Source organism: Megalops cyprinoides, chromosome 11, assembly GCF_013368585.1.
Source record: "Megalops cyprinoides isolate fMegCyp1 chromosome 11, fMegCyp1.pri, whole genome shotgun sequence".
NCBI classification, from domain to species: Eukaryota; Metazoa; Chordata; class Actinopteri; order Elopiformes; family Megalopidae; genus Megalops; species Megalops cyprinoides.
Window position 1 is genome coordinate 13,325,133 of NC_050593.1, and position 22,374 is coordinate 13,347,506.

At 43.2% G+C, this 22,374-nt stretch overlaps 1 protein-coding gene across 1 annotated transcript; it reads right to left on the reverse strand.

Annotated features, from left to right (window-relative positions):
* Positions 1 to 649: 649 nt before the first annotated feature.
* sugt1 (SGT1 homolog, MIS12 kinetochore complex assembly cochaperone) lies at positions 650 to 21,542 on the reverse strand. The gene is made up of 13 exons (XM_036541264.1): positions 21,384 to 21,542; positions 21,239 to 21,287; positions 20,202 to 20,292; positions 19,926 to 19,995; positions 16,981 to 17,051; positions 16,841 to 16,894; positions 10,541 to 10,569; positions 9,532 to 9,551; positions 8,326 to 8,422; positions 7,112 to 7,219; positions 2,894 to 2,984; positions 2,337 to 2,509; positions 650 to 1,201 (listed from the first exon to the last, which is right to left on the reverse strand). Exons 1-13 carry the CDS (start codon positions 21,395 to 21,397, stop codon positions 1,100 to 1,102), a joined length of 969 nt encoding a protein of 322 aa, XP_036397157.1. The 5' UTR covers positions 21,398 to 21,542; the 3' UTR covers positions 650 to 1,099.
* Positions 21,543 to 22,374: the final 832 nt, after the last annotated feature.

The following is a 22,374-nucleotide window of genomic DNA, read 5'->3' on the forward strand; positions in this document are numbered from 1 at the left end:
TTTTTTTACACTAAATAATCTTTTTAATTGACAATGATGCAGGAGCAAAAATGCACACACATATATAGCATTTTGTTTATAAAAAAGTGCATGACCATTGTTTTTCTGTAAACAAGTCAGTTTTGTATTTATGTACTAATGCTTGATGCACTGTAATATGGAGAGCATATATAGCAATAAGTTAAGGTATCCCAAAGGTATGTACAACGTAATGAAATGGTAAATAAAGGTGATCTACGGTTTTGCTGACTGAATGGTCTGAAATGTTAGCTACCCATACTGTTAATCCCCACATTCCTTTTGATGTCAGAAAGGGGCTTTAAATGTGTGTGTTGGGGGGGAGTGGGCGGTTCGAATTTTAACCGAGACCACAAACCTGTTTAATCAATAGGAAAGATGAATGTGGGGTATGAATTAAACATTTAAGACTGTCACAGTATTTGATCTGTTTGTGGCAAATTTATACATATATTATATGTACACGCTTTTGCACGATGCGGCAGTTAAAATGACTTTGAAAGCAGCAGTGTATTTCCAAAGACGAGGGCAATTACTGAATGTTTTGACATCTTTACTGAAGTGGACTAATGTATGAGCTGCCGCAGGTCTCTGGAGAAATACAGTAAAGGTAAAACTCAGACCCAAAACAGTCAGGCCAAAGAAATTTTATTTACATTTTGTTTATAATAGATTTAAGAAAGACTAACCCTTTGCACACGACACAGAGATGACCAAAATGCCCCATAATGCATGTTATTTCAGATGTAGGAGGAAAGAGGGAAAATACACAACTCTGAAGTATTCCAAAATCCTGCTGGATTTACAAAAAGGTGATGTGCAAAACAGGTTACCCTTCCTAAAGATTATAGATCTGTTTAATTTACAAATAAATGCCTTTTAGAAATGACGCAGTCTCCTGGTGACCCTTTATTTTAGAGGTGGAAATTCAGGATGCCGCTATAACATGCCAATAGAGTGAAAAAGAGGGTCGGGAACGACTCCGGTGTATTCTAAAGCAAACAGACGGCGGTGTGGGTGAAGAAGGAAAAGGCAGGAGTAAAAGATCCGGATCTCTGATGTCTGTCTCGTCCGGAGGTGCTCAGAACTTCTTCCACTCGGCGTCGTCCGGGGGGCTCACGTCCACCTTCCTCTTCCCCACGTCCTGCCAGTTGGTGCTCAGCACCGTTCCGCCGGACTCCATCTGCAAGCACGGCACACGCATCCGTCACCCTCTGCCCGCCGGCGATAACGCGCTCGCACGTGACAGCAAGCGCAGCACCCCCCCGATACCTGCAGCGTTAAATCCCAAGTTCTGCACGCCCCTTGAGAATTGCCTGTAGTGTTCAGGTTAATCCCTTAGGATCTACCAGAATAAGGTTAGTGTGCCTCCTTCTATTCTGAGAGCTGGCCCCAAGCAGAGGCTCTTTTAACAAACGGTCCCGATTTCATTATGAGTCCAAAGCTTTAAGAACACTAGTGTCAGAATGCGGAATTTTCAGTTTAGATTAGACAGGGTGGAATTTGTACCGAAGCTGTACTAAGACAGACACGTTTCCTTACACTGACTGTGTCTTATAGGCCAGATGGGGGTGCTCTTCTGCTCAGATGGGACTGCCTGACAGGTAGCACGTTGGCTGAAATACTGAAGCTACTACCAGCTCATGTTTTCTAATTAGCTCCCTCTGCCCAAGAGTTATTTGCTAGCAGCAACATGCCACCCACACAACAGAATGTTTTTAAGGTTAGGTGTAGTAAGTTAAATTTCTGAAATTTGAAAATTGCTAATGCTAATACTAGGTGCTGAATGGTAACTGGTCAGGAATGGCCCTACATTTGGGCCAATACAGAATCTACAGGCATTTACCACAGCCTGAGTGGTGAGACTGACTCTGTGTGAACTGACAGTGTGAGGGGAAAAATATGAAAACTCCACTAAGAATTTATAACAGCACCTGCTTTTCTGCGTGAAAAGACAGCATTTAGCAAGATGTACCTTAAAGATTCGTTTTCATTTTAGCAAATGCATGCCCCGGAACCGCTAGCAGTCACCCTCCCGCGTGTCATCATTTGCGGTAACATTAATCATCGTATTGCTGCAGAACACAACCCCTAAATTGCTGTTATTTTCTGTTACCCGGCTCTCTGAAACCTCGACATGGGAAACAGAAGTGATGGATGTCAGTGCTGTGATAGGACAGGGGAAGCAGGCTGTTCAGAGCGGCCATTTCGGCTTCGCAGGGAAAAAACCCTTTTGGAACAGCTTTGCTGCAAGTCAACATCTGCATGGGGGAAACTCGAGAACCTAACCACAAGTGGACCGCAGTCCCTCCGCTTACAAAGGACTTGTTCATGGCGCGTTTGACTTCGTCGGAGCCGTCGGAGTAGATCTGCTGGAACAGCTTGTTCAGCGCCGCGTCTCCCTCCAGCTTCTCGTTCTTCTCCTCCTCCTTAATGTCGCCGACCACCTTGTCCCAGTTACGAGTGTAATGGGAGGACGAGGGGTACTGATCTGAGAGCAGCAGACAGAAGGCTCATTTAGGTCCTCGCATATGTGCACTGCTGATCTGAGCAGCAGGCAGGAAAGAAAAAAATACTCAGATATTGACATTACACATGCATTCATACGATTAATAAGTCATAACTGTACATGTGAACACAAGTACTTATTCATAATAAAGGGGAATTTATACATTTTAGATTCACAGGTTTAGACTCATCAACCAATTCTTTTGTACAAGTCAACATTCTATTATGAATAAATATTCTAATGTGAATAATTCTGGTCTGAGGGGAAAAACCACAGTGTAAGGGGGTATTTTTGCTCCCAGCTTAAAGCTGAGCTAGCCCTGTGTGATAGAGAATGCACTGGTGTGGAGAGGCAAACAAGACTGACTTGGAGTGAAGTGTTTGACGTTGGACTGGGTCCCCTCCCCCTCCAGCTTCTCCCACCTAATCGCCTCCGTCTTCTTCAGCTTGATCTCCACCTGTGGAGAGGAAGACCGGGGCGTGAGGATGAAGAGGGGAGCCGTGTTATCTCGGGCGGGGCCCCCCGTCACAGGCTCGCCGGCCGGGAGAGGTGAGCCGGCAGACCCAAACAGAGCAACGCAGAGTTCTCCTGACAGACTGAAGGCCTCAACGTAACGGCAGGACACGCAATCTTAATCCCTCTGATCACGACAGCGCCACGCAGAGCAGAAATCACGGATAACGCTCTGATGTCAAGGCAATTAAAAAAACATGCCCAACTGCCTCACCTCCAAGAGTGATATTTAATTCAGCGTCTAAAGGAGCTTCTCTGTGAAGATGGAAACGACGCCGGGGATGGGTGCTGATGGCTGTGGGCGAGCGTCGAGGGGCAAATCCTAACAGGAGAGCCGCAAGAAAAGTCGGTGAAATTCCAAATGGCATCAGATCACTGAATCCAGGACAGAGGGCCAATTCCCACAGTCATCGTGTTACACTGGCACTGATGTGCTTCTCCAGCACTTCCCCCATTTTTGTACCAGCGAAGAAGGAAAAATAAAAAAACAGGAAAAAGTGGCAAACAAAAAGAGCAGCTCTCGCTTTCCAAACAAGTGCAATGTTTTTTGTTTTTTTGGTTTCCCGGCGAGTTAGCAGCGCTCATTATGCGCGCGGGCGCCGATAAGACAGGCCCCGAAGCTTCCGCGGGCTATATAATATTAATCTGCCTCCCACGTCGGCGGGTGCGAGTAAGGCAAGGTGACTAGCGTGACATATCCAGGACCTCTTGACGGGCTCACGCGCCCCGGAGCGCCGGCGGAGGGAACCTGAGTGCCCTGAAGTGCGGCAAATTTGCAAGGGGAGTCCAATTTTCGAGCGGCGCGCTGTCAGCGCCGTGATCGTTAAACTCCATCAGCCCAGACGCGCGTCACGCCCGCCATGTTTATTAGTCTCTTCAATGACAGCCGCGCGCCGGCACTGCGGCAGCACGCCGCCCCCTGTGCAAGAGCCCACGCTCGTCTGCATATCGCGGGCAGCCTCTGCCACCGTTCCCCTTCCCTTTCCTCTTAGTGCTAACCGACTTCATCAAATGACCCACAACAGAAGTCCCACTGATAAAAAAAAATGTACATATTGCCTACACTGACTGTCGTTAAATTAAGCTTAAGCTAACTTGTGCTTGAGACATTCCGTTGGCGTTTGTTAACAAGCAGATGGGTATGTGCTGAACTAGCGAGCGCTACATCCAGGAGCTCCTAAAGGAAGCGTGCCGCCAAACCACGGCCAAAAGGAGAGTCTGTGCACCAGTGAATAATGATGTAGGAGGCAGAGGGTCTGATAAGGGGTATTTCGATGTTTCGTGAGCGCGTTTTATCGTTCTGTCCGCTGTGGTCGATGCGGACCGGCGTGTGCTTGTGCTGTGTTCTGTGTGCGTTCGAGCAGTGCGTGTAGCCGGCTGTCTTTGGGAGCGGTCGATCTGTATGTCTGGAGGAGTGCTGGACAAACATCGGCTGTCCCTTACAGCAGGGATAGCTCTGAGACCTGCACCTCAGTAAAGGCACTAATTTAGGCTTTGAGGTGATTAACCTCAGTGTGACTATGCATACAGGATCAAAACCATCACGTGTAAAAAGATATACATGGGTGCTGCACAATTTTTTCCTGGTTAATCAGTTTGGCACAAGGTTATGATTTCCTTTTCTGTCCATTTTTAAATTGTGGGGACATGGCTGGGTGACACAGTTCAGAATACGTGCTGACAATGGACATTTTCTTTTTTTTTTTTTTAGCTGTAGAAGCTGAAAAAATTCCTAGCAAGCCACATTGTATGCTACACTGGATGCCACAAACTACATAAAATAAGGAAATCGCATTCAACACCATGACAAAAACGTACTGATGTCCTCACAACAGCCCAAGGCCATGCAACTCTTCAAGAGCTAGGATTTGTCAGGTTTAACATTATAAATGGGTCACGGAATGCATGGTTTTCACATTTCAACTGACACGGAGAGAAGTGGCACTTTGACGTTTGGAATAAGCATTTCCAGTTGAAAAACTAAATTAGATAACCTCTTCTGGAAAAAAAAAAGGAGAAAAACTTCATACTTAGGAGAGAAATGGTGCTCTCTCACTAGCAGAAAAAGCTTACTGAAAGAACTACAAAAATGTTATTTGAACTGAGTGAATCCAGTGCCTACCACTCCCACAGAAGCGGCAGGATCCGCAGGCGCTGCGCTAAAAACAACTTTTATTTTGCTTTCCCCCTCCTTGAAGTGAAACGCATCCCTGTTGCTGGTTCCCCTCAACAGGGCAGGGGAAGAGGGAGGGGTGGCGCAGACAGGAGCTCCTGCATGGCAGACTGTAGCGGCTTTGTGCGGGGCTCTCCTTCAGGGCCAGACTTACCCTGGGAGCCCTGTGGGCCGGAGAACAAACATGCCTTTGTGAGGTGCGACCCCCTGCTCGCCGGACCCGGGCTGGGGGCCTGCACTCCAGTGTGAAAGGGAAGCCGAGACGCAGCGGAGCAGGGGCCGGGGGGAGCGGGGCGTATTCACCCACATGCACGTACACTGCTCCAGTCTGTGCATCCACACTGCCCCAGTCTTAGGACGGCCGGCTCCACCATCCGCTACATACCCAGACACACACACACACCTCCAACCTCTACATCCACACTGCCCCAGTCTTAAGACGGCCGGCTCCACCATCCGCTACAGACCCAGACACACACACACACACACACACACACACACACACACACACCTCCAACCTCTACATCCACACTGCCCCAGTCTTAAGACGGCCGGCTCCACCATCCGCTACATACCCACACACACACACACACACACACACACACACACACACACACAGCTCCACTCTTTCGACACGCCCCGCTCCGCTATCTACTACACCCAGCACCCCAGCCTCCTGCATCCGTTCATTTCACATTCATTAACTGTCCGCCGCCGCTGTGCACGTCCTCCTGGCACAGGACCGTGTTAGAACAGCAATTCAAACGGCCCATTTCCTTTGTTCTTTCGCGCGCCGCTCCTGGGTGAAGGTGCACGCGTCTTGCGTCTTGCGTCTCGCGCCCCGTATTCCGCATTCAGCGCGAGCATTCGGACCCGGCCAAGACATACTGCACCACGGCGTAAAACGCACGTGAACTGGCTCGCCGCGTCCCGAGCGCACGCTTCGCGCCCCCCTTCCAACGCCCGTAGAACAAACAGAGAGCGACAGCTCCGTTTTGTACACGGGAAACCTTTTAAAGCCGCTCATTACGTTTTTTTTTTCTGCAACAGAGCATTCAAATACTTTTGTCGCTGCCTCTAACAGCCCCCCCCCCACCCCCCCCACCCCCCACACACACACACCTCCCCCACCTCCCTCCCCAGCAGTGGCGGTGCAGGAATGAGCGTGGTTACGGTACACAGATTAAATGCTTTTTAATACCATGCTTGAGTGACCTCTAGCAGCTCAGCGCGGCAGTATGACTCTTCCTCTGAAGTCTGCCGCCTGAGGCGGTGAGAGGCGTCTTCCCTCCCGCCTGCTCAATATGCGGGCCCCCCAAATGCCCACTAATTAACTGCTCACTAGTTCCATCCCACAAGGCCTGCCCTCGTCATTTCAATCACTCGCACAGCAAATTGCTCGTAAACATTTGGGCGCGGCCGGCTCCGCTCGCTTCCTCCTTCCCGCTGCGAATTCCGCCCCGGTTTATTACCCCACCGCCGTATTTCTCTTGTTCTCGGGGACCGTCGTCGCTGCGCCGTCAGCTGCACATCTGGCCCCGGGTCTGTTTGGCCAGGGCTGAGCACCGCCCTGGCGCTGCGTTTCTCTTCCTCTCTTAGATTGCTGTCGCTGCATGTCGCTGCGGATATGGCTTTCAGTCTCTTCCATCAGCTGTTTTTTTTTGCACCACTGTGGCTTACTTACCTGCTGTTGTTCCAGCCCTGAAACCCCCTGACATCATCCTTATACTGTACATCACCGAAGGGCTCGTTTAGCTTACAGCCAACGATCACGGATGGTATTCATGCATCTTACTAACAACAATCACAGGCAGCAACAAAGCATATTATGATCTGATTATAATGAAATACAGCGAAAACTATTTCAGCAATGGATGATTTCAATGATGTGCACTGACCTTGGTGGAGAGGATTTTGAAGGTGCTCTGTCGAGGAACCACAGGATGCAGGAGGTGGACCTTCAAACACCAGTCTTCTCCTGAAGGCAGCTTTACCACGGCCGTCACCTGGGAACAGCAGCGTACACTGATCTTGATACAGTCCTAGCGCTTTCAGAGTACAGGCGTCTAAGGAGGAAGGGAGCGGGGTAGACTGATCCTGGAACAGTCATGCTGCTTTCAGAGTACATGCATCTAAGGAGGAGGAGAGCAGCAAACACTGACCTTGATACAGCCCTACTGCCTCCAGAGTACAGATATCTATGAAGGAGGAGAAACACACACACACTGATCCTGATACAATACTGCTAACTTTAGAGTAAAGGGCACAATGGCAGATGGCCTTATCCTTCCATTCTACCATGGCTCTACAAAACCTGAAATACCACCTTTTCTGCATAATGCAGAATTATTTGACGTTCACGTAAAATGACACTGAGGCATCTGAGCCTAAATAATTGATTCCCTGTGGAACTACCCACTGACTTAATGGAAATCAGAGCAGCCACACTGAGTGAACAGTAGGGAATGTGTGTAATCAGTGTTTGCCAGTGCAGCCCCCCCCCCCCCCCCCCCTGGACCCCCACAGCACCTGTGTGTCACAGGGACACGCCCCTCCACCAGGGGGCGTCGGCCCCGCCCTCACACAGCACCGCTGCACATATCCGCCATATGGACAGCGTTTTGAGCCAGACTGAAGACTAAAAAGCCCTCCGGGCAGATTCCCCAGATAGCTAAATTAATATTTTATCTCATTTCCATCTAATTTGCACCAAATTATTATACAGAACTGAAAATTTTAATTAATTTACAGAACAGATCAAACACAGGTTCCCTCACTTTGATTTTTGGGGAGCTTTTATTTTCATAATTTGCCAGACTCTTTCGCCCGTGCCTTTTAGTCTTTTATCTCTCGGCACGTATACATGTAATCACAGACGATAACCAAACGCACAACAAATTAATAACTGTCATGGCGTATGAAATGCGTGTCTATCTTCTGTGTGAAGCGGACGTGGAGAAGACCTATGCCTGCCCCCTGCTGTTTAATCTGTTTCACACGGTTTAATTAAATCCACGATGTCTGGAGACTCCGTGCCCGACCAGGGCGGGGGTGCTATCGGAGGCCCGTTTGATCAGACATTAGAGGAGGGGCGAGGGAAAAGCTCTCTTACCTCTTTCTCTTCAAACTTGATGCTGACGTCCTCCTTCTTGGCGTTCTTCACCATTACCGTGATGATGACTTGAGATTCTGTCTGGTACCAGTCATGCCTGACACGGGGCGAGAACATGGTGAGGCTGGCCAGAGTCTATCAAACATGCCCTTGCAAAACAGCTGTGTGCTGCTGTGAGCATCGTTAGTGAAAATATTAACAGATGAAAAAACTGGACACAAAGCTTAACAGAGAGAGCACAGCTCAGATGCAATCAGAAGCCCACAGACACAACTCAAACACACAGCTCAGATTCACACTCGGATACAACAAAAATACACCCTCAAATAGAGTTTAGGTGTAATTACCTCATGTAATCAAGGGGCACTATCCACTTTAATGCATGCATTATGGAAAAGTCCGGATATAAAGGGATTCTGGGGTAGGGTGGTGGAAATGGTTTCTATTCTTGCTAGGAGACTATTTCCTCACGACTACCCTGATTTCCCTTCATGACTCCAAACTCAAAATTACAGGAAGAGGGATATATTTTGGTTGGTTGGCATGACAGCAGCAGAAGGTAACTACATAACAATGGCTCCTGCCCAAAGACTATCAATAAAGCAATGGCTGTAAACTCTTGTCGATACTACATTCTAGATATTATACTAGAGCCCCTAACATGCAAATGTCTTTATTTATTTTTGTTGCTATTTATTTATTTGCATTTCATTTAGCTTTAAATGATGACATGTTGTTCACACCCCATGTGGGGGAGGGGGGATGAGGAGGGGTTCATGAGGAGATTGTAAGGTGCCAAGTATCATACCATGTGTCTGTGTAGTAACCCTCCAACAGTAAGTTGGGGGAAAAAGGAGTTCATGTGCAGGAACAGACTGTTGTGACAGTTAACACAAAGCAAAACCTGCTTTCCTGCATGGGGAGTCTCCAGTTTCAACACTGCAAAAGCCCTTGAAGCTGCCCATGTGCTCAAACAGACCATGACTATTGATTTGTGTTGTTTTTATGAAGCTGTAATTATGGGGAAAAAAAAGTCTCATGGACTGTAGGGCTTGCTGACCTTTAGAGCAGGAAAACCTAAGTTATGTACCGGGCTCAAATTTGTGGCCCGGGCTCTGTGCTGAATTTCACTGCACGGGGGCTTGTCTAAACAAATAGCGAGCGCGCTCCATGCCGGAACATAATGAACCGTCCTGTGGTACTTACTTTACCCGTGGTGTAGCCGCCTGCGGGTGGATTTAATCAGCCATCCGTACATCCAGGAGGACAATAAAACAAAAACAAATTTTAATAACTACTGGGTGCCTTCAAACCATTAAATCTGGAGGTTAGAGAATGATGAGAGCAGTACTGCGTTGGGGGCTTTGGTAGTCATGACGCTAAAAACCTTTCAAGGTGAAACAGCGCCCCTAGGAGGCGAAATGATGTCACACTCAGTTCGTTTTCATTCAAAGGACAACTCTAAATTGTAAGAGCGCAAAATGTCTTTGCTGTTGGTTTTTAGCTTTGAAAAGCTAAAACCTTCTTGTTCATGCTTACACATTTATATAATATTCCACTTTTTGTTGTAGAATTACAAAACCCAGGTATTTGTATTACAAAGCAATACAAAATGAACATCATCTGCCCAAGTTACGACATCTGGAGGTCTGTTTTTATTAAAGTCAGTAATACACACATGAATAAGTTCAAAGGTCAAAGCTTTACCTCACATCACTCCACGACATTGACAAACCAAAGACTAAACAAAAAAGAAAAACTGCTCCTTTCGACTGTGCTGACATATTTCTGTCAGCAGGCTTAAGTCTCAGCGAGCACTGTAACATCATTGGGGAGTTAAGACTATAGCCCAGTGCTGGTGCACTTTAACACGCTGCCTGAGCAGTTTCACAGTTTCACAACTCGGCTGACATGCAAGTGCAATACACCTGTATGATGTTAACACCTTCATGCCACCTTCTCCGATATTATATCATCCAGGCAGAAAGCACTGTATTGCACTTCAGTGTCAAACGCTGGCCTGAATTTTACGATCCTGGAACTGAATCGCAACGGAACGGTTTAAGTCTTTTTTTGCCGTGTAATTTAAGAACCTGGACGTGAGATCAGTTTTGGTCAAGCCATATGTCTCTCCCTTGCAGACCACCATACCGCACTGTTTGAATCTCTGAACGGGGTGAAGAGCACAGGGGACAGAAGAGACACACATACTTACACTTTCTGATGTTCCATTTTGACTCCCCACTGGAAAGACAAAAAAAACAAACAAAAAAACTTCACATCATTAAAACAATAAACTGAATGCAGAAAGACAACTGTATCAGCTCTCCCTTAGGTACAGCAAGGCACTTCTGCATACTTCACAAGTCCCCTTTAATCCATCCAAAAACAAAGGCATCCAACACAGGGAAAATTACAATAGGGCAATCCCCACAACGGCCCAGTTTACGATGATACACATTTATACCATCCACAGCAATGCCACCATTAACTGCTCCTAGAACCCAGATTTAGAGAGAGGGGCAGGAATGAGAGAGGGGTGAAGTAAAGCAAGTTTGAAAGGGTCACAAAGATTTCCCCCCCCCCCATCAGGGGGGCTTTGTTTGAATTTATGGCATCATCTTTCTTACTTTAGATTTCTGTTTCTTTTCAGTTCTCCTGTGAGGAGGAGCTGAACATTTATTTAACCTATTTTATCCTTTACCAGAAGAATGCGATGTGCATCCCCCTGTATATTTACACTGCACTTTATATGGGCGTCAATTTAATCAGAAATAATCATATAGTATTAATATCCTATGAATGTTTTACTTAATCATATATTTATATATTTAGCATTTTTGCGAAAAAAGTCAATTTCCAGCCATTGTGCAGGACCATAAACACTGCTGATAATAGTGCGCCTATATGGACAGGGTATGTAAAATTAATTTCCTGATGATCCAGTTTATGAGTTTCCCCAAACACACAGTTTCATTACAGCAGGGACCACACAAATTTTATTTCTGGATTTCTAATGCAAACCAGACATTCCCAAGAATTCATAAAAATGCGATGTGTACAAACAGAATACATAAATGGTCTTTTTGATCGCAGCATGGGGTGAGGTGCACTTACATGTGACCAATGACAACACAGCATTACGGCAAACAACGTCCAACCGGAAAAAGTGTGATAGCTATGCCCCTTCCTAAAGGTCCACACCAGACAAACCCAGACAAAGAGCCACACAGTTGTGCTAAATTTTACATTTCACTCAGCATCTCATCCAACTGTGAACACAGCATTTCAGTACCTGTCACACACTTATGCAAACTCACCCTGCACAAACTTAAGAGATTTCTAGAGCTTCCTCTGAAACATATTTCCACAAACAAAACAGCAGTTCTCAACCTAGCAGCTCATCAAAACACACGACTTTCACCAGTCCCCTGACAGAACTGCCACCTGCTGGTCAGACTCTAGTAATACACTTCACTTCAGTAATAATGTGTCATTTAGAGAGAGAAGCGCTGACCACAGCTGCACGCACATCAGTAAGTGCACCTCTACACCCTGAGCTTGTGTGCTTCGAACTGCAAGCATCCTACATGTCAGCCACATCAATCATTCAACAGTGATTCTCACAGAAATGTATTTATGTAAAAACGTGCACTCATAAATGGAATGATGACTTTCTGCTGATGCCTGGAATATGAACACAGGATATTTATTTCTGTACGTCCTTATGTCACTCATTCTAAGTGTATATCCACATCTGGTCTCTGCCCACTCTCTAACAGCTACAACCTCCACCCAACTCCATCGTACACAGCTGCTTCAGCTTAGAGGTAGACGCATCATATTATTCTACTCCTGCTAAGAACACAACACACTGCATATTATTCACCCACTCCATATAAGAAAGCACTGTACCAGATTCATGCTACAAATCAAGGCACTACACCATATTCACCTGCTTCAGCTCTTCTTTTCCGTAATACTGACAGTTAACTGAGACTGTAAGAACAAACATGGCATCTTTGCAGGATCGAACAACTCAAAAATAACAACATTACAAACTCAAGAATCTCAGCCATCCGGATTCACAATCGGACTTTCAATTCTGTTTTGCATAAGCTCAGTTAAACTACTTTAAAAAGGGGCAGGGCTCAAGTGTGAAGTTCTGAACGAGGCAACTTTTCCACAAGAATTCCTTGGATACAAGATGAAGTTTAAATCTGTTCTTCTTACTTTTCCGTACTGCAACCCCATGCCTGACTGCAAAACTCTAAACCAAATGTGTTTGCAAGGCAAATAAATAATGCAGCGTGTTAAAGACATCAATGTTTTTTAGTAGTTAGCTGTTATGTCTCATACATTATTAAATATTTTCAAAACTGGGACATGGCCTACATCAGACTAAACACTTACCAAATCTAAGACAGAAAAAAATCAATATGTGCATATCAAGTTTTGATCTGCGCAGTGGTGTCACCTACACTTGCAAAATACTGAGTGGGCTACAGTAAAAGCCTCTCTCATGCTCTGCATAAAAAACTAATATTTTAAATAGCCTGAAAGGAATGAAAAACTTCTACATTAACTGCATTCATTTTATGTTGTTGCCTGTTTACAGTCTAATGATGAAAACTGTGTACTCCTGGGTAATGCTTTCAGTACGAGTTAAGTGAAGTCAGAACAGCAGATGATAGAGGGTTTTTTCAGTTGTGTTTTAGGTCATGTCCTTCCTTTTCCTCTATGCGTTTGACCTGGTCTTTTCTAAGCAATCCTTGGTCTCAGTGTAAATCCGCCACAGTCTTTTGTCATCTCCTCTCATGTCAGTTTTACAGCCGACCTGAATCACAGGACGTTTCCCGGGCAGCTGGCTGAGGAATCTGCTCATCTAGCTGGGTACATGTCATCGTTAGGGGAGACACATGGAGAGCCAAGGGTTATATTTGTGTGTCAGCTGTGTGTTTGGATATCGAACTGGCACAATGAGGTTCAAGTACAATCATGACAGATTTCTGTATAAATAACCCGACTATTCCTTGTTTCTATGTTTGATTAATGGTACTTTTTTTCATCCATAAAATCTAAAGTGCAACACATATTCCGACCAACATTCACTAAAATGTATTCAATAATACTAACTACAAGTGACTACTAATTTAATTTTCATGATTAGACGTGTCCCGTATTTTTGATGTTATAGTGTATATTCAATTTTATATTGAAAACACTACAATTTATTTTCACTAAAAGGATCAGTGCATGTAAATATATTTACAAAATAACTTTTTTAAAAAAAATTTAATCATGCTAACATCTGTCAGTTTAAAAAGGTCTGTGGTTAGGGATACAACCAGGAAAAGGCAGAGGGTGACTGCAAATACAAGAGCCCCTTGGCAAAGATTTGTGTTGTGTTTCTAATATTTGTTTCAAATGTCTGCACTAGGCAGCACTCCCTACATCCAAGCCAAAGAGGCTACCTATGCTCTCTCACTTTCAAACATGTTTTAGATATCAGCGTATTATTACATTGCTTTTATACTGGGAACACAGCCCATACTGTTCATTATATGTGGACGTCCACTTTGCCAGAATGTTTAAAATGTAGCCCCAGTGAATGGCAATTGTCTGAAGTCAAATATGGAGACCTCTGGTGGGAGCTCAGCAGAGTGAAGACGATGCACAGCAGGGTAAATATGAGTTTCTCTCACGGCAGCACTGTATGGAAACTGCATCCTGGTAAATGTGTTTGTTAGCTAGTGCAGCAAGTAAAAGCTCAGACTTTTATCACCTCAGAAATCTTAGTTTTAATTTTAATAATCCTTACATGTAGAAACATCATCACTAGCACAGCTGACAGACCGACAGATGCCGGAGTTTTCCTTTCCAGCTTGCCTCGCGTTTTGCACATTACAGAATAAAGGTGTACTTTTGTACACAAAAAGATCATTTGATGGAAAAATTCTTACTGGGTTTTTCCACTCACTGAATAAACACATTAAACTGCAATTCAAACTAAAAATGGGAACCTCAGAATTATCCTTCAGCCCAAATCGGATGAACTGTTGGTCTTGCAATTAACCTCTTTGAGCATTCGGGGAATTTCTCCCAGCAACACTTCTGGTAAGTGAAGGTTTTCTTTTCAGTGCTATCCAGTAAAGTGGAGTCAATAATGGCAAATCATTAAAAAGAGGTAGAAAATGCTGTTGTGACTGCTCCCTGCCAGTAGAATTTAGGCAATCTACTCTCCCAGAGTTAAGTGCAAAACCACTACTGCCACTGAGCTCACAGCAGTATTACTCCACGCTTCACACTCAACTCCAGCACAGTGTCACCTAGGGCTGGGCGATACAGCCGTCGCGATATATCAAATAGCTATTTTTAGCGCAATAACAGCTATCCCTGGTATATGGTTTCTTCCCGTATTTTTTTTTCCTGTTAGTCATACCTGATGCAGGAGCACACCTCCAGAGTTCACTGTGCATTTAAGCATTTATCACACCCAACTCCAGGCTAGCTAGGCTCTTTTATATCGTACATGGAAACGTATCCACATTTGCGCTGTCGGTAAATGCGAATTAAGTTCATATTGGTGTAATGAACGATTGCATCGGAACATCTGTAAAGCGGAGTGATACATGTATAGTTATAAGTGCCAGTGCTGTTATACTGAATATCAGCACTCATGGAATGCCTCCTGTCCAATCAAATTACTTGGTCGGAATTAACTATTGTATAAAGCATGATTTGAATATAAAATGCTTCTCACGTCAAATAGTGCTCCAGTTCACGCATCAGGTATGACTGGGGAAAGAATATGGGAAAAAACCTAACTTCACATACTGGGGATAGCTGTTATTGCGCTAAAAATAGCTATTCGATATATCGTGGCTATTATATATTGTGGCTATATCGCCCAGGCCTAGAGTCACCCACTTAATATCATCTTTGCCATTAAGAACACATATATTATGTTGAGAGAAGTGTGATTTTTAACAGGGTTCGTATTTACCAACGGCACTGCCACAGATAAGAACGCATAGCGTTTTAAATGCATTTATTCATGCATTTTATAGTAAAATAAACAAAGTATAATTAAATTTCATTTTGTTAATGTTTTACTGCACTATTATTACTGTGGTTTTGATATTTTTTTGTCTCCCAGAATTCTATGAATTAGATGTACAGGTGGAGCGCTAGACCATTAGTCTGCAACTGAGTGGGCTAGTAATGTTAACAGTTGGCTATCAACTCAACATGTCCTTACTTAGGAGATATTTTAGTGCCGAAACACACAGAAAAGCAAGACCGCAACTTGTAATGAGTGTAAAGCCAACATTCCGAGAGGTGGAAGTTGTGCTGCATCGTATAATACTACCAATTTAATTAAGCATCTGCAAAAGTATCATGTGAAAGAATACCAGGAGATCATGCTAGCCAACAACCAAAAAGACAACTCCAGGCAGCTGACACTCACTGAGTCATTCCAGAGGCACAGTAAACTTCCAGCAGACAACGCGAAGGCTAAAGGGATTACAGAGAAGTTGCTAAATTTCATCATACTCGATGATCAACCACTATCTGTGGTGGAAAATGTCGGACTTCGCAGCCTGTTGGAACACTTAGAGCCAAGGTATAGTTTGCCATCCAGGCAATATATATCAGAGACTGCTGTACCCGAACTATACAACCGAGTATTATCACAGTTAGCGGCGCAGTTAAAAGATGTTAAATCCATGAGCTTTACAACTGATATTTGGTATCACTTTTCCTCGTAATCAGGTTAATTCAGGTCCCTTTTCACCACATTCTCTTGGACTTCAATGATGCTGTTGTTTCTTTACAGCTGTTGCTGTTGCATTACCATCTAGCCCTACTTGATTTGTCCTGTTCAGATTTAAGAAGCAGCCATGCACATTGCTGTTTTTAACTTATTTGGTAGGGTTTTTTGAGAGTGTAGATATTTATTTCTCTACACAGTTCTTGCACTTTTATTTCAAATATTCACTTTGAAAACCTTATGAAGGAGTTGTCAGTTTGCCATTGGACTCTTCAAAATTCTCTTATTATGTATTATGTATCATGCATAGAAATCTACTTACTAGTAGTTGGTAATGCGTTGCTGTGCACTTGATTTGTTCAAGTTTTTCAAAACATTAAAGGAGTTGCCATAGCAATCTGCACTCCTACACCTACTTGTATGTGAAGCCTACTTAAACTACAGTTCAAATAAATTGCTTTGGAATACATTTACATTTAATGCATTTTGTATATTTTTTGCTCTTTTAATAAGAAGTGCTGTGTGGTTTACTACAGCCTTATGTAACCTTACACATAATACCAACAACAACAATAACAATAATAATTTTCAAGAAAAAAGAGCTCTGTTATCGGTATCGGTAATGGCAGATATCGGATCGGAACTGAAAAAAAGTGGATCAGTGCATCTCTATTTGGCTGTCCTGTTCCTGATGTCAGGTGAGGTGATGTAAACAGGCGGAAGACTTCAGGCCATCCTTACCCTGCATCCTCTCCTCACAGCGCTTGATCCAGATGTCAAACGCGCCTTCTGACCCTGCAGAGAAGAGACAGGACACATGTGGTACAAACAGTTGCACAAGATTTTCGACAAGCTGTTTGAAAAACGCCTGGAGTTCTCACCGTCCAACTTCTGTCCTTCTACAAAGGCCTCATGTGACAACTCCAAGTTGTTCAGATGGTATTCAGCAACTCTAGTGGGGAGGAAATGTAAGAGGTTAAGAGGTAAAATGTAAAATGTATGTTCATACTCTCCTAAGCTGCTTTAATGTTAAGGTTTAAACATTAAACCGTTTAAACGCCAATACAGAACCCATCCTGCAGCAGTTACACCAAAATGAATCACAGAATGCACAGCTGTATGAAAAAGAACTCTGTGAGAATTTGGTTCAGTTTGGTGGAACAAACATAGTAATTGTGTACCACGTATACAGCTGGTAAAACAAACAAACAAAAACTGAAATGTGTCAAATATATATTCAAATTTCGTCTATTTACTATTTACTTCTATTTAATTATTTTACCATGGAAAGATATTTTGAAATATTTTGAGATTTCATATCCTACTGAGATCTAAAATCTCCTTTGCTAGTGAATCCTAGCTAAGAGGCAATATTAAACAATATGCAGATTAAAATACAATATAACAGTGTACCATACATACTTGGATAGCATGGAATTGAGGATAGAAAATGAAACAAGAACATTGCTTGGATACAATACTATAAATCATGCTTTTAAATTCCGTAAAGGTAACAACAGTATCCAGTTAACTTTACTTCTTTTAAAAAATGTACTGAATCTGCAACTACACCATGAGCCTACCTTGCTCAAGGCTCCCAAACCTCAGTACTGGAACCTCTGAGCTTTCTGTTCCTAACGATACTGCAGTTCCCTGAGTGTAATTACCTTAGAATTGATCTCTAGTCTGCATTGGCCATTTACAATTATCTGTCCTCCAAGGCCAGATTATGAAAAAACAGATGCATTATAAATAGGTGTGTTGTGAAGAATAACCACCCAGTATTTAAATCTGGACTCAGCCAATCCATCTCTCTATAAAGCACTGTGGGAATCCACTTAGCAAGTTTGTATTTTATTATATTGACTGGCTCCTACGTGCTGAAACTGTGGACACCTGCTGACAGTTCAGAGAGAAAGTGAACAGTAATGAGCCAAACCTCTATTCTCTGTGAACATCAGTCTAAAAGAGCTACTGTGAAATTGGCTCATGTAAATAACACTGACTGAAACAGCGATCGGCAAACATGACTGGACAGAGTTTGGGAAGCCTGGCTAAAAAGGCTTATCAGGAACCAGAGCTCTGTGTTGTGCACTGGCTAAACACAAATTCACCAATTTTAAGCAGGCCTCAACATTAGCATGTATCCAGCTCTCTGGGACATGACAAGGGCATGGTCAGCCAAGTCAATTATTGTTTCCTTGTGTCAAATGGGCCAAGTCAAAATTTCCAACATGTTTCACCGCTTATATCTCCATGCGCCTACCCTACAAAACTTACAATGTGCCACCTATCTGGTTCAATATGGTGTGGAATGCAGGCACTGTGTATGTAGCAAAGCACTACTCCTCCTCCTCAGTCTAAGCTATGACTGTATTGCAATTTTGACATGCCAAACACATACAGTGAGGCAGGCAGTTATATCTTTTTTCATGGAAGACATTATTCCTCAAATTTGTCAACAAAGTGCATGTATAAGGGCATTTACCCACAGCTCACTTGCAACACTGTGAAGCTGTCTGACACAGAACAGACAGAAATGAGACAACACTGTAGTCCCAAAACTACAGAGATCCGAGGACCTCAGGAAAAGAACTGTAAGTGCTCATCAGTCTGGAGTGGGTTATAAAACCACTCCAAAACATTTCAGGCTGCATCAGTTCACTGTACGACAAACAGCCTACAAATGGAGAAAATTTAAGACCACGGTGACTCTACCTAGACATGGACATCATTCACAACGATCCTACAGATAGAGCAGCAACAAAAATCATACAGGTCCAAAAGAACCCCAGAACCACATCCAAGGATCTGCAAACCTCCCTTACTGCAGCTAATGTTAGTGTTCATACCTCAACAATAAGGCCTAAACTGAATGGCAATGGTATTCAGGGGGGGTAGCCAGGACAAAACCTTTGCTCTCTCAAAGAAAATTAAAACGTCAAAGCTCTTAACTTTCTGGACATACTAAAATGGATGTTTTTGAGCATCGCCAGAAATGCAATGCTTGGCAAAAACCTAACACCACCCACCACCAAAATAACAAGTGACTTAAACCTTTCAGTAAGATCCTTTTCATTAGTCCAGAATGTCCACATGTGCTTCCAGAGTTTAAAGCAAAAGCCTCTAAAAGACCGTACACATGGCTGAGCTAATGTAACTAATGTACTGCAAGATATATTACTACTCATTTACTTAGCAGACATCTGTATCGGGGGCAACTTACCCAGATTGCATTTTAACATATTATACATTGATACACCTGTGTCTTTAAAGTACTCTTCTCAGCAGTACAACAGCAGTGCCCAGCCTGGGACACAAACCTGCAACCTTCTAGTTAGAAGCTCAGCCCTTTACCTACTTCATCTCCCTGCCTACATGACAACTTCACCTTCCTTATAACAAAAGAAATGGAGCTTGTCCCTCCAGCAGCAGCTTAAATTATTGAAATGATCACAAACCCAATTTATGTAGAAACCCAATATATTAACACCATGCTGCACCAAGTAGGCAAACAAAAGGACACAAACAGGCTTCTGTGGCAAAAGGTCTGGAAATCCACACTGTGAATGCATAAGGCATATTGCAAAAAAGTACACAAATGCCTTATGCTTAGAATATAGAATACCTTTAAACCGATTTCCTTTCATGGCTACAGTATTAGGGAATACATGACTGTCCTGCCTACTGTACCTCAGGGTCGCATACCTATGTTTCACTTCCTCATTTATGTGTAACTATTCATTTCTGAGGTGTTTACAGGTCTATTAACATAGAATCATGTAGCAAAGTACCCAGTGTAATGTGACGGCACACAAAGACTCACCCTGTTCTCATGAAGGCAAGGGCATAACCAGGCCTCAGCTCCAAGGCCTTCTTGGCATCATCAACAGCACCTGTGGAAAGAGATCACACTTAAGTTAAATCTTCTGTCACCCAATGTTTCTTCTGACAATCTGACAAATACAAGAAATGTTATGCTATACTTTTGTCACTGCGTTTATATCATGGACATATTGATTCATACAGGATGTGAAAACAATAGTTTTTAGTTCATTTGCCAAGTTTACCGATAGCTGGGTAGCCTCTAAAGGGGACTTACTGCTGTAGTTTTTGAGTAAAATATGAGCATATGCTCGTTGGCAGAACCATTCTGCATTGTCAGACGTCTGCTCCAGTGCAGCGTTCAGCTCCTGAAAATACAAATCAGAGCTTCTCTGATATTTGTCAAAGACACGACGAGTGCATGTTACATTAAGTTATGAACGACCTGTCACTATAACAGGCAGTGCTATACACAACACTGAGGACAGGTAAATTACTCAGTAGCTGTTAACAAACTTTATTTGCCAGCTACTTTACCAACTACGGATATAACGTGAATACATTTTGACCTGTGTTAACACGAAACCAGCAACTAAGCCAACTGACGTTAGCTAATAGTAGAGATCTGTGTCACAAGCAAAGGATACGATGGTAAAATGCTAAGTTAGATATCTAACCCACTTGAGATGTAACAGCTGAAGATGGTTGAGCTGCAGAAGTTGTAAGACACAGCTAGCCAGTTTCTGTTCCTCATGGTGAGCTATTTAATTAGCTAGCCTAGCTATCACAGCTACACAGACATTTTAAAATAAACAACCTTATCACCTATTCTAGCTATTTTGCATCATGCCAAGCTACCAAGACAGCCATCAGCCTTTTTCCTTACAAGTTAGTGGCTACCTCTGAATGAACCTAAGGTAACAGTCATATACCTGAGCAACGCAGCTACCTTGCTAAGAGGATGACTTACTGTTAAAAGATTTATCTGGATGCAAAATAATATAACTAGCGCGCAAGCTTAAATTAACTGTTCCCCATGGAGCCAGCAAGTTACTGGACTACCTAGTCAACGCTTAATAACTAACATTAAGTTAAATCGTAGATAGCTACCTATTATTAAAGCTACCTAACTATCAAGCGCTAGCTAACAAGTTAGCTATCCAGTAGTTTTCTTATTAGCCAGTGTTGCTAGTTTTACACCAAAGAATAGACGTATTTAAAGACAGACCCACTATCTTGCAACTACAACACCAGTTCAGTAGCTAGCTAGTGGTAGCTAACTGTGAAACTACTTGTATAGACCTAGTTGTTTACCTCAAGAGCTTTCTTGGGATCCTCATCTATGAAGCTGTCAGGGAAACTCCTAAAATCAAAAAGCATAAGGTTAGACATATCAATGGTGCTTAGTCCGTCCGATCAGATGGGGTTTTATCGCAATAAATAATATTAAAATACTAACCGTTCGCTGGCCATGAGAACTGTGCTCTGACTTTTCGCTGAGAAAGTTCTGGATGAAATGAGAACCGCTACGGACGACTGCTATGGCGCCGTGGAAACGGAAGAAATTTCTCGATTGGACTGTCAAAAGCGATGCCTCATTCGATTTTGCAGGCCTGAGTGTACGGAGAACAGCAGCAGCCAGGACCATAGAATTGTGTTCTTGAAAAATAACATATTCAGGGGTCTAGCATTGACGAATTTGTACTGCCACCTAGTGTCTTGGAGTCGCACCAAGACGTGAACAATAATGATAACGATTTCTCCTACATATTTAATCATGACCGTAAGCCGCTCTGGGCAAGAGTCTCTGCCCAAATGAATGAACAAACAACAATTATACGATTTGTGACGAATATCTATGATGTGTATATGTGGTGTGTGTGTGTGTGTGTGTGTGTATGTGTGTGTGTGTGTGTGTGTGTGTGTGTGTGTGTGTGTGTGTGTGTGTGTGCAACACTTTTTTTGCTCCCTAAAATTCCCTTCAGCCTACATCGTGAACTGCAAAGAACATTAACAACATTAAAGGCTTCAAAAGCAAGTTGTTCTCGCGTCTTACGTCAAGTTCTTAAGCTTTGTGGAAAGAGAAGTAATGAATTTGCTGTATAAAAGCCTGTTAATTAAAAATAGTCTTTTTTTTCATCGTCCATGCAGTTCTTGCTACAGTTAGTCCTGTCTTTCAAAGAAAGCTCTATTGTCTGCACAATTTCAAAATGATTATGCTCCATAACTTACAGGTCACATAATAATGCTCTCATAAGAATATGAAACAAGACACTTCTTTTTTTCGAAATGATACATTTATTTCATAAATACAAATGCACTTTTGGAATCTTCCTCCATTTATCAATTATTATTGTATAAAACTGTATAAAATATCCAAAGCACAAAACTATATCCTGTTAACGTGAACTGTACAATATTTACACTGTTTAAAAATAGGTATCCCAAAG